Raw genomic sequence first — 13,672 nt, forward strand, 5'->3', positions numbered from 1 at the left:
TTCTGAAAGGGATTTTTTAAAAATACTAAGGCAACAAATTCTATATGAATTTCTTAGCCATTTTTGCTTTTTAAAATGTACTGTCTCATCTTTTCCCAAGATGCATTTCTTTCACTAATCAAGAATTCCATGTTTAAACAAAATTGGGATCTGACAGTGTGAGTGTTCACTGAAGGCCCATGTGAAGGAGGCAAGTGAGACCAAGGGATAAGAAGCAGAGGGGGGAAATATACAAACAGACACAGGAGACAGATTATGACAAAACATTTTAGTACATTATCATATGTTCTGAAAAGACAGATTTGGGAGCGACTTAGAGCTGCAGGTAAGTTCTCTAAATATGAACAGCCTTCTACTGAAAAGCAAGTGTTGGCAATAATGTAAAAAGTTTGGTCTAGTGGCTATTTTACACATGTAGATCATACAGCCATAAACATGTACCTGTAAAACTAAAATTTTTAGTTTTAATAGTGTCTGAAACTTCTGTTATCCTCATTTTCTATATCCAAGTTAATAAATTTCCCAATAATTTAATGATTAATAGAAAATGTAATTTGACATATGGATGAACTGTACACAACATGGCATGACCAAAGTACAAGTTTATTTAGAAACTATCAGTGACCTTTTCAAGAGAGATATGGCTACCCATTTATTACAGAAAAGAATGACCTCAAAAACTTTTGCCATGCACTGTGGCATAAATATTTCCATCTTGCCACATCAAAAAAACAAGAAGCTTTAGAAAAAAGATTAACCTGAGAGGTGAAAGTGATGCTTGGCTGAGACTGCAGGAGGTTGGCTTGGCTTTGCTGAGGTAGTTGTGTTAAGAGATTCTGCGCTTGCAGGAGACCTAAAAGAAAGAAGTTGCTAATAAGCAAATATACATAACCCCTATTGCTCTGCCTGATTTACTGCAGCATGGCACCATGTGAGGACACAGAATGTACACTTCTTTAGGTATATTTGTAACTGGTTATTGATGAAGAAATTCTATTTTAAGCATGTTATTCCTCACTTCCTCTTCTGAAAAAGTGAAATGGAGCAGGAAAAGGAATATTATCAACTTTGGGTCATCATTTAGGTTTTAAAGGAACTATTTGTAAATTGTTATTGTACCATCTGGGAGAGGAAGGAAAATATAAATAAAATTACCACCACCACCACCACCATCAAGCTTTTAAAGAAGAAAACAGTAACAACAACAACAACAACACCATATGACCAAAGTATCTATAAATATCTATTCATCTAAGAATATGTTCCAGTACTCTTAGGAAGTATTTCAGTTATGACAAATAAAGCAGTCTAGAGAGAGATGGGGTGGGGGGGAATGTGGGACAGAAATGTAACAAGGAGGAAGTGGTGGAGAAAGGGTATCTTATCTTCCTTGTTGTCAAAATACTCCCCAAAAGTAAAATACTGTAGAAGGGATCAAAGTGGGAGTTCTGGTGAGCAGTGGTGTCACTCAGGAGATGCAGCCCTCATTGGGTGACACAACCGAAGAGGCATGGCACCCTGGTGTTCCCTCCTCCTGCTGTGGGGGTGTGCAGGCCCTGCCATTTCTCTGCTGCTGTGGCTCTCGAGGGAGCCAAGGCTGCAGGGAAAGAGGGACGAGCACATGCCCCTCTCTCCTTCCTCGCTACCCTTGCAGTTTGGGCCCTGTGAGCCAAGCCAACGGAGAAGGAAAGATGAGCATGCACACACCTTTCCCACTTTCTCCAGTGATTTGGCTGGCTTGCCTGCGCCAGCCAAGGCATCGGGGAAAGAGGTGCAAGCGTGTGAACCCCTCCCACCTTCCCCAGTGCTTTGGCTGGCTTGCCTGAGCTAGCCAAGGCAACAAGGAAAGAGGAGCAAGCATATGAGCACCCCTCTTGTCTTCCCCGGTGCTTTGGCTGGTCTGCCTGAGCCAGCCAAGGCACTGGGGAAAAAGGAACAAGCATGCACACACCCCTCTCGCTTTTCCCTGTGCTTTAGCTGGCTTGCCTGAGCTGGCCAAAGCAACAGGGAAAGAGGTGCGAGCGCATGCTTCTCTCCTGCCTTCCCCAGGGACTCACTTGCCACCCCTCGCAGCCCTGGGTGAGCAGTTGGGTGGCTGGTGACCCCCACATTCCAGCACCACCCGGCACCCGCATCAGGTGACACTAACATTGGAGACGTCACAGCTGGTGGGGTAGGGATGACTAAATGCGTACTGGATGTCATAATATATCAACATATTTAGCTATGCCTTAGAAAATATGTGCCTTCATAGACATACACTAAACAACAATTTAATGTTAGAAGATGTGAACATAATGTAATGTTAAGTATATGACCTTGCATAAGTCTCTGGGTCATATGCTTGCTTCTCTTCCTCTGGCCCAGGTGAAAGAAGTCTGGAAGCTTTCACTTCCACTTTTAAAGTATCATTACCCATCATGTCTGAATATGGAGAAACCCTGATTAGTTCAAACAAGGATAGATCACACAATGATTCAGCATCATGGCTTGTTAGCTAGCTATCACTTAAACTAACCCTAGTCCTCCAAGTTTTTGATGTAACAGTGAATTGCAGCTAATTTCCAAGAGCTGCTGATCTCCTCTTATCAGTCACCCTAGAGGAAGAGAAAGAAAGGGGAAGCATGCAAGCCCAATGTTAATTGTAGCCTATCATTATAACCAAACTGGTCCTTACTGTTTCCTTGGATTAATACAGATCTACGTAAGTGCTGAAAAGCAGCAGAATTTTTCTGGTGAAATTAGGGATGCCATAACCCGGTGGCCGCCGGGAAAAACCCGCTTTTGGGGGCCCCTCCCGGTCCTGGAACGGCTTGGCCCTCAGCCATGCCTTGGTTCCGGTTTGGGGCCCGCTCCTGCGGCCATTGCCGCTGCCGCTAATGCGGCCGGCCACGGCACCAACCCACCTCCTCCTGCTCTTCCTGGAGTGGTGGGCAGTGCCAACCCACCACCTCCTTCAGCTCCGCCTTCCTCCTCCTCCTCAGCAGCAGTCGCGCCTCCGCTGCGCCTCCTGCGCCAAGGCCAGGGCTTTCCTGCCTGCGCGCGCAGGGGGCTCTAAAGCAGGAGCTCGTCCCCTGCTTTGGCCAGCTGGCCAATGGCCAGCTGGCCAAAGGGGACGGGCTCCTCGGCGTGTGCTGCCTGGGCCTCAGTAAGGGCCAGCGGCAGCGCACACGCCTGCCCTGCTCCTCACCCCCCGCGCGCGCCTGCCCTGCTTCCCTCTGCGCACACGCGCCTGCCTTGCTTCTCACCGCGCACGCGCCAGCACCACCCTGATAAAAAGGAGGAGGAGGGTGAGCAGAAGGAGGGGGGAGGAGGAGGAGGAGGAGGAAGAAGAGGAAGGGTTCCTTGAAGGGCAGAATAGGGGCAGAGGAGGAGGAGGAAAGCTGAGTCAGTGGCCATTAGGTCTTGCCGGGGGGTGGGGGGGGGGGTAAATGATGTGAAAACGAAAAAGATCTGTATGGGATTTTATAATGTAGTATGTGTGTGTTTCTGTTAGAAGGTTGAGGGCGTGGTGTTATGGTATTAAGTTGATTAGTGCTGGGTTTAGGTTAGGAATTGGTTATGATTTTCGGGGTTGGATGTGAGAATTTTATATTCTTGTTTATTTTAGTATTTTTATTATTTCTTGTTTAGGTTTTTTTTTATCTTGTTTTTTTAGTTACTTTTATATTTTGGTTTTTATTTTATATTTTTATTATTGTTTTTTCTCATTTTTTATAAATATATACACCCCGTGGGATTTTTATTAGTTGTTCATTGTGTTTATTATTAACTATTACACCCCCGTTTGATTTTTATTTATTTTTATTATTTTTTATTATTAAATAATACACCCCCGTCTTGATTTTTATTTATTTTTTCATTATTTTTTATTCATATACACCCCTGTCTTGTTTTTATTTTTTTGTCTTTAATGCTAAAATGTCCTCCATTTTGATCATGCCTTAGAAACATACATTTAGATTAACATTTTTTAAAAATCATCAATTTTTTCGTGTGTCCTCCATTTTTATAAAATCGTGTCCTACATTTGAAGTTGTTGTCCTACATTGGTCCCGGTTTGGAGGTCCTGGCTTATGGCAACCCTAGGTGAAATGTTTGCTCAGCCAACTAGTTGTATGTATTAGATGGCTGATCCTCAATCAAGTGTTGCTGCTGAAGGAATGCTGACAACTGCAAATGCATCTAAGTTTTGTGTTGGATTGGGGGGAGGGGGAATGAAGTTACCACTCTACAAATTTAGAACTGGTTTTCCCTAAGATTTTTAACCCACCTTCTCAAATAGAAGGGCTTCCTGCACCATATGGGATCAAGTTTTTATCCTAAAACTTATATGCTTGAATACTGGAAGCCCTTGCATGGTGATCTTGCAACAAAGTATTTTAAAGGATTTCTTCAAAATATAAAAATTTAATGCAAGCATCTCCACTATGTCCTTTCAGAAATGTATTGCTCACCCTGCTGCCCCTGCGGCGTCTGTGAGATGATGAACTGTGCTGGTTGCAAGTTGGTTGTAGGATGCACCAGCACAAACTGTTGCAAGTTGAGATTCTGTTGTTGGAGCTGCTGCAGATGCTGCAAATCCTTAAAGAAGAAAATGTATTAAGAGATAACCAACCTAAATATTCATTCCCTCCCTGTCAAGCACACAACATAATCCTATTTTATAAGAATAATCACCCAATATATCTATATATGAACTCAAAAGCAAATACGGCAATTAAAAAAAACTGAAGTAAATGGCCTAAAATGTTACTAACAATTATAAAATACTGTAGAAAATATTTATGTACAGTTCTGGGGCTGATCATCAGTACTTCTGTTGTCAAACTTTTGAGAGTTTCAGTAATATAATCATATTTACTAACAAAAAAAATTTCTCAGAATGAGGCAAAAGCTGACATTTTAGGCTAGTACAGAATCCTGCTTGCATCTTTTTGTCTCACTCAGTATTTGTCCTCTTCTGGTAGGGATGGGTGGGTTGATGAGGCCAAAAAAAGAAAGGGGGGGGGGGAGAAGGAAAAAAAGAGTAACTTCTGTTGTTACCAGTGCACCAGGCTCATGAATAGATTCACTTGCTGGGTTTCTCTGACAGCTGCATCATATAAGCAGAGGAATTTAATTAATTCTGCCTCTGCCTTCTCGTACAGGGTTCTCCAGGAAAACAAATAAATGAAGATGGGGTCACAGGGGTAAGGAAGTAACCCTCCTCTACTTGTTGTGTATGCTGGGATCTGTTTCAAATGTAGTGGAGAAGTGAAAGAACTACATTAAACAGTAAGTTGTTTTTGCATTATCTCTCATTAGAACCATGTTTATCAGTCATATTTGGGGACTGACAATAGCCCATACAGGTCTGGAAAGGGGGATTTCAAGCGCAACAAAACTAGCTCATTATGGGTACTAAAAGAAAAACACCAAGAACTGGATGACACAAGTGGGCTATGAAAAATGAAACACATTTTTATCCTCAAAATAAATAAATAAATAAAATACTAACTCATCCTTTGTGCATGATCTCTCTCTGGCTTTATATATACAATCATGTTTGTACATTCCTAACTAGTAGCTGAAACAAAGATCTACAAATAATACAATATAAAATTTTCAAAATCTGCCAGCAACTGTTCATCAGCGTCATTATTTTATCATTGCTCCCATAAACAATTCCAGTTGATGACTGCAGTTTGAGTAAGTCATGTATATAAAATCAGTCAATTAAAATACAGTGATGACTCTGATGTAGAGATCGGGCCAATGAAATCAATTATTCAAGAATAATCCTATTAAAAACAAACAGTTAGTTGGGTAATGTGTTTACAATCACTATTAAAATAAGTACAGCAAGGTTCTCTTTAAAAAGCAAGTCCATCACATGCATAATGTCCAATATGCCATGAAAAAGGATGCAGGGCTTTACAAATTTACAGATTATACGTATTTTTTAAATTAGAACTTAACCCCTTTTCAGGGTACCATAAATATCTGCCTGCTCTTTTTATCAACAATCCTATGAGATCAGTATCATATTGGTACCAAGTTGACTAACAAGCAGAAAAGTATGGTTCCTTATGAGCATTATGTACTGGAAGAGTAAATCCAGTCCAAACTTAATCACCAAATCTTGGCCTGGCATTGTGAACAGACAACTTGCTTGCATTCTCCCTTTCCACTTGCACATTTTAATCTCCTTATACCCTTGTTGGATTTCATGTAACATAGCTTGCCAGGTTCAGAAACTGACTTTAAACCATCCTTTCCAGATCTGTTTGAAGGGACAGGTGTCACAATAAAATATAATTTGCACTTATTAGGAAGTAAGTAAATGGAATATTCAAGTGGAGAAGGAAGAGCAAAATCTCCAAGTCCATCCATACATGAATATTTTGACTGACTGTTGTAGCTATTTTGAAAAAGGAACCTTACAGCTTTCCACAATAGGTATGTGCAATCTTTAGATATTCACAGATGAAATATATGATGAGGCATGATACTTAAATACAGTAACCTAGTGTAGACCTTTATTAAGTTGTTCTGTAGACAGACACAAAGAAAACATGTTTGGCCACCACAAACCCCTTAACTGGTTAAAAGCTCACCTGTGCAATTTGTATGGGCTGAGATAGAGGGATCTGTGTCATGGGCGTTGCAGCAGAAGCTGAGATGGTGGCGCCTGCAGCATTGTGCTGCTGACTGGCTGAATGCTGCACTGCAGCTGCCAGCAACTGTGCCTGTGCCTGTTGTAGCAATAATTGTTGCTGGGCTGGTGTTAACGTGAGCTAGAAATAAGATTTAGGGCAGTAGTTAATAACACAAACAATAACCAATTTGGCAAACACAATTCTTTACTCCTGAAACTCGTCCATGGAAGAAGCCACTCTCTGCAAGGAGCAGCTGTTTGCTCCAGGTAAGATAGAAATCAGCCTACATAGCTAATTTCACATAATGGAAATGGTGCTGGCACAACCATTACACTACTGCACAACCATTGTGATTACTGGGATTACAGAAGCATCTTTATGGTTCTGCTTCAAGATTAATGCAAAAAAGGTAATTAGCTAGAAAGCAAGCAAGCAATGGAAAGAAAACAGCACTGACAGGAAATAGCAAGCAAAAAGAACAAGCCATCACTGACAGGCTTTGAAAGGAAATTTACACCCACCAGAAGCACAAGTGATTAGCCAGATGAATGAGAAATAGCAATACTGGCTATGGTTACCAAACAAACTGATAATACTCCAGCTGCTTCACATTAGCATGAATCCCTGCCACGTTCCATCATCTCCATTATGCCTTAAGATATAGCTGAGGAACATGTGCACCATTTGTTCTCCTCCAAGTCCCCCTCCTTTATCTGCCTTTTTGTTTTGATAGGATTGAGCTGGTAGGTTGACATCTTTGCCAGTTTCCAAACACACATTATCTCTATGAAACAGGTGGTGTCAGAGTCCCTCCAACAAATGAATGTTTTGCCCAGTTTTCATTTTAAGAGAGCCCCTAGCTTCAAAGACCTCAATGCAGAAGAGCAGTTTGGCAAAATGATATAGAACATGTCTAGACAGATTTTAAGAATTTATGCTGCACATGTCCCTCATGCATGTATATACACACTATACATAAAACACACGCACACTATTGTTCCGAGTATGAAGAATGACATACAGATTTCAGTAAAATTAAACTCAACACAACAGTCATATATATAATTTTGACATAAAATATCTGCTGTTCATAAGACAGCCATTGCTAGTCAACATAGACAACACTAGACGGACCATTATTCTGATTTAAGTACAAGACATGTTCCTATAAACAGAACCAGATTCAATACAGGTGAATCCTACTTTCAAAGCACAGACATATGGGAAGCAAAGACTCTAATTTCTCCTTCAAGACTCAAACATTCAGAATTGTAGAATTGACCATCACTTTATAATCTCAAATTGTTCTAGCATACAGTTTTGCAACTGAAAGAAACGTTTACAGCTTACACAGAGAGCTTGGCATGTTATATGAACTTTAAAAAAGTGGATTTAAAAATATTTTTGTGTTTGGAAAAGAGAATTCTAGCAAATCAATCTGATGGTATCAAAATTGTGGTCTGGTAAAAATACTTAAAACAATTGATCTATAGATCGACATGACTAAGGCTTTATTCTCATGAGATGGTAGCTCATTATAATTCACTCGGGTTCATCTTACCCCAGTGATCTGTCCTCCGGCTAGCATGAGCTGGGTCTGGGGTATGGCCGCCTGAACTGAAGGCTGCTGGGAAGGCTGGCTTGGTTGCTGACTTTCCCCAGATTCTTCATTAGATTTAGACTAGGAAAGAAATGTACACACCTTTGTAGAGATATATATTGATAAAGCTATAATGTGCACATAGCCATTTTCATATCGTATTTTAAATATCTTGCTCTATACATAACAAGCTTGTTGATTAACTTAAATCACTAAGCTCTACTCTACCCTACCACACCCAGCTTCTTATAACCAATTGTTACTATACATAACTTGAGATTCTGGAAGGGGGTTTGATTTGCTTTTCTCTCTCTCTCTCAAACCATTACCAATGAGGGAGGAGATAGCTCTCTTAAATTATTTTCCCTGCCCAATGCACTGCCCCAGTCTAGACTATGCAAAATGTTGCAGAGAGGCTATATCACACCTGGAGAAAGCATGTGGAGCTATCCAATGTCCAACATTGTTAGCAATCAGAAAGCTTCTTGCTACTAGTAGCACTGACACTTTGGACCAGAGTACATCATTTCTTGTATAGTTCTAGTCAATGTAAATAAGGGACTAGCCTGAAAAAAATGTGCAAACTGAATAGTGTAACAGTGAAGTGGGAGATAAACAATTGCTTTACCCATCCTGTCTCTAAGTAGCAGAAATTTGGTATTTATATAAGCAAGCACATTTCATTTATTTAAAATTATTTTATAAAAGGAGAAATTAGTGTAGCCATGAGAGGAAATGCAAGCGAGAAAGCACATGAAAAGAAAAGGGGGGGAAAAACCAAGAAGAGGGGGTTTATGCTAATTAAAACTGCTTATGCAGAACATTAAAATTCTGCATAGATTTGCATATTTTCCACCACCTGTTTTGGGGACTGCAGAGCAGGCTAATTAACATAGAGGGTCTGATTAATTCTGCCAGTCATTGAGAGATAATTACAGCACAGGACTGTAAACATTCTGCACTGGAGATACAGCCTGTTTGCCAACATCTCTCTCAGGGACTGAAAGTTTACCATGGCAACCAAGGCAATTTTCAGCCTCTCTCTTTTAAAGAGGAAGGTCACTATCGCTCCCTTCTTTCAAAATTATCATATGTAACTAGGTGCATGTTCTGGGGGCTTTCAAGAATGCTCTATCCTAGTACTTCAGCAGTCATACAGAATGGAGGCACTTCACAATAATACCATATTCCATTCCCTTCTGATGCGCTGTTTGACTGTTTTAATCACAAAAGCGACCAGTGGACTGTAGTGCTATAGGCATCAGGTAGCTCACAAAGCTCAGACTGTTAAGCAGTCAGCTGTGTCTTTAGGAACAGTGAACAGCATTTTTAGATTTTAAATGTGATTATTAATTAGAGATTTAAATGTTAAATGTATTTCATTCTCTCATTTCCAAAAATTCACCTTGCTGAATGAGACTTCATGTTTTAGGGATTTCTTTCTTTTTTAAGAAACAAAAATTGTGCAAAACCTTTTTGTGCAAACCCAAACATTTTAATTATTATTTTTATATCCCATTTTCCTCCAATAATGGCACTTAAGGTGGCTTACAAGATATTTAAAAAAATAAAGATTAAAAACTATACAAAAACATCAATAAAAGTATAAATATAAACATTACTTTAGAGACCATTAAAGAATTTATAAAGTTTTTATGGAGAATACCTTATTTTCTATGCAAAAATATTTGTTTTCAAACAAATCTCATTTTTTAAAGCAAACAAGTTCCCCCGGCAAGAAAATCCCGAAGAGCAAAAACATCCTGTAGCAGGAGACCTTTGTTATTTGACAGAGTGTCTCAATGTTTTTGCATTAAAGGTCCAAAACACACTGCAGAAATAATCCAGTTTGAGACTGCTTTAACTAGCCTGCCTCAGTGCTAGGGAATTCTGGGAAGGACAGGTTGCTTACCTGTAACTGTAGTTCTTCAAGTGGTCATCTGCGAACCCATACAAATGGCTTATTCTGCACCTGTGCCGCATTTCCGGATCCAACTGGAATCACTAGGGAAGACTTTTTGGCAGTAGCTCCACCCACCCTCTATATAGGCAGGATGTCTTCCCGCCCTTTCTCAGTTCCAAAAGGTCCACCGTAAGAGCTGACATGGAAGAGAGAAGGACACGAGAGAGGGGAGGATGGGCGGGATTTGTGTGGATTCGCAGATGACCACTCAAAGAACTACAGTTACAGGTAAGCAACCTGTCCTTCTTCTTTGTGGTCTCTGAGAAGCACACAAATGGGTTAGACTGGCAACCTTAGAGGAGGGAGTGTCCTGGTAATAAATAAAGTATTAAACCAGAAAAACAGTGTGATTGCCAGTTATTTGACAAGTGCCAACTAACCTTAGTGCATGCCGAAAAGGAGAACAGCTCTGCCAAAGGCTGCTTCACGTCGGTGTCTGGTATCAAGTCTGAAGTGCTTGATAAAGGTGAGAGGTTGTGACCAAACCACAGCCTAGCAAATGTCCTCCAAGGGAATTCAGGAGAGGAAGGCTGAAGATGAAGCTACCACCCTGGTGGAATGGGCTCAAATTCGAGCAGGTGGCGTCTTCCCAAAAATCTCACAGGAGAGGAGGATTGTGGAAGTCACCCATTTGGAGAAATGTTGAGGTGTGACTGGAAGCCCAATTTTGGGATTGGAATAACAGACTAAAAGTCTGGGGGAACGACAAGAGAACGAAGTCCTGTCAAGCGCCCACCTGACATCAAGAAAATGGAGCTGGCGCTCGGTGTTGGTGGTCAGGTTTGGGGCTAGCGTTGGGAGAATGATGTCTTGTCTGAGAAGAAAGGTGGACACAACCTTCGGTAGAAAGGAAATGTCCGGACAGAGGACAACCTTGTCCTTCAAAAATTTCAAGTACGATGTGTTCATATGGAGGGCATAGAGTTCACTGGCCCGATGTGTTGAGGTGATGGCTACCAAAAAGGCTGTCTTTCACATGAGGAGCCTGAGGTCACAGGAAGCCAGAGGTTCAAAAGGTGAGGTAGCGAGTGATGCTAAGACGAGTTGGCAGTCCCAAGCCGGGATCAGGATCACTGCCAGTGGTCTTAAGTCTCTGAAAAATTTCTTCATGAGTGGGTCGGTGAAGAAAGATGGGCGGCCGGAGAATTGGTAGCAGGCACAAATGGCCGCATGGTAGCATTTCAAAGAGGAAATGGAGAGGCCAGATGTTGAGAGGTGATGGAGGAAGTCCAAGACAACAGAAACATTGACCTCTGAAGAGGTGAGTTTCCTTGAGGACAGGAATGCCAAAAATTTAGCCCACTTAAGGGTGTAGGAGGGTTGAGTGGAAGGCTTTTGAGAAGCCAGGATGATTTCTCGGACCAGTACTGGGAGGTCAGTCAAGGTCAAATCCTCCACACCACTAGGTGGAGAGAGTCCAGGTCGGGGTGACCAACCCGAACGTTGTGAAGGGTCAGGAGGTCGGGACAGAGCGGCAGAGGCCGGAATTGGTTGTTGGAGAGATTTTATTTTTACTGGCCTGTGGCATGAAAGCCATACAATGAGGGCAGGCAGCAGGAGCATGGCCCTCGCCCAGGCAAAGGAGGTACAAGGAGTGTCCATCGAGTGCCGTGATATTCATCCCACATTCAGTGCACTTTTTAAAAGAGTGTGCAGACATCGTTAGACCAAAGCCAGAGGATGAAGAGGGAGAATTGTCAACATGCTGAGTGTTACCGTTAGTCAGAGTCCAAAACAAAGTCCAAATCACAATCCAAAATAGTAGTCAGAGTCAAACGAAGACAGAACAAACGCAGTGAAACTAAAGTGAAAGCTAAGGAAGGAGCGATTCTAAGCGAGGTTCCTAAGCTGCTCACGGAGCAGACAAAAGGAACTGAGAAAGGGCAGGATGACATCCTGCCTATATAGAGGGTGGGTGGAGCTACCACCAAAAAGTCTTCCCTAGTGATTCCAGTAGGATCAGAAATGCTGTGCAGGTGCAGAATAACCCGTTTGTGTGCTTTGCAGAGACTACGAAGAACTGTAGTTTTGTGAGACATCTAGCCTTCTGTCAGAGAGCTCTGGTGCCACAATAAACTACAATTCCCAGGATTCCCTAACACTGAGCCAGAGCAATTAAAGTGGTCTCAAACTGGATTATTTCTGCAGTGTCATTTGGACCAAAACTAAGAAAATCTGCAGGAATTATTTGTATTTCTACAATTTGCTAGTTAAAAATAGAATGAACAAATTACAGCAATACAGATAATTTTATATTGGTAGCACTGAAATTGTCACCCAACAGTACTTGGTTCTGTAATAAAACATAAGTAGTATTCGCTTATATCAATAGTATTAATATTTCATAATGGCCCCTGAATCACATTAATATTATATCAAATATTTGATTACATACAAATATGAAGTACATAATAACACTTACTTGAATATTTAGGGACTGGGCTGCAGCTTGTAAACTTGATCCAGGGAGTTGAACCTATAAAAATGATTATGTCTTTTAAAAAAAGACTGAAGAGTAAGAAAACATCAACAAGTAACAGGTTGTGGTTTGAGCATTGGATTGTGACCTGGAGAGCAGGGTTCGAATCCCCACTCAACCATGGAAACCACTGGTGACAAGTCACACACTCTCACCTCAGAAGAAGGCAATCCCCCTTTGAACAAATCTTGTCAAGAATAACCTATAACAGGTTTGACTTAGGGTTTGCATAAATTGGAAATGACTTGATGTTGTGGAAAGCACACCACAACAACTATATTTATAAATTCTGAAGTACAATTGCCAAAATCTTACATTATGGATGCAGCTATAAATGTGAGGATGTCTTGTCTCCCAACCTAACTCCCCAAACCAACCCTAACAGACAGCAGCCACATTGAGCAATTGAGGTCTCCTCTGTGTTTGGGCACAGCAGGATGACATTTCCAGCCCCTCTCCTAACAGCAATCTCGCATACACCAAACAGCCTGCTTCTAATTTTCACATTGCAGATCTGCCATTATTTGTGAGATTTTCTTCTTTTCTTTATTCCCTGAGAACTCCTAATGTGTTGTTTCAAGTAGTGAGCAAAGTAACATCCCAAACTACAACTTGCTAGTTTAACCAACCTGATTTCATTCAGATGTTTTGGATAACACCCATAAACCCTAAGTATTGGCCATGCTGATTGGGACATATGCGCATTGTAGTCCAAAACATCTGGAGGGCACCAGGTTGCTTGTCCCAGTAAAATGGGCATTGAAAACTAGATTCTAATATTGGATGCTAGCTTGATGGTTACTCAGAAACCATGGTTTGTTCACTGGTGAGTGATAGTCTGGACATCATGACAAATCATAGTTTGATGCTGAGGTATCAGCAATTTTATTCTGTAGAAGACCTCCAAGTTATATCCTAACTTTGTTTAAATATGAAACTATCATCATCATCATCATCATCATCATCATCATCATCATCATCATCATCAT

At 41.1% G+C, this 13,672-nt stretch overlaps 1 protein-coding gene across 1 annotated transcript in view; it reads right to left on the reverse strand.

Annotated features, from left to right (window-relative positions):
- The window catches only part of POU2F1 (POU class 2 homeobox 1), a 143,664-nt gene that overhangs the window by 56,148 nt on the left and 73,844 nt on the right, over positions 1 to 13,672 (reverse strand). Inside the window, exons 4-8 of the mRNA XM_042457143.1 lie at positions 12,627 to 12,680; positions 8,203 to 8,322; positions 6,600 to 6,779; positions 4,458 to 4,584; positions 759 to 853 (exon numbers count right to left, since the gene is read on the reverse strand). Coding sequence (XP_042313077.1) covers positions 759 to 853; positions 4,458 to 4,584; positions 6,600 to 6,779; positions 8,203 to 8,322; positions 12,627 to 12,680 — 576 coding nt within the window. The remainder of the gene's footprint in view (positions 1 to 758; positions 854 to 4,457; positions 4,585 to 6,599; positions 6,780 to 8,202; positions 8,323 to 12,626; positions 12,681 to 13,672) is intronic.

The sequence above is a fragment of the Sceloporus undulatus genome, chromosome 3, assembly GCF_019175285.1.
Source record: "Sceloporus undulatus isolate JIND9_A2432 ecotype Alabama chromosome 3, SceUnd_v1.1, whole genome shotgun sequence".
NCBI lineage: Eukaryota > Metazoa > Chordata > Lepidosauria > Squamata > Phrynosomatidae > Sceloporus > Sceloporus undulatus.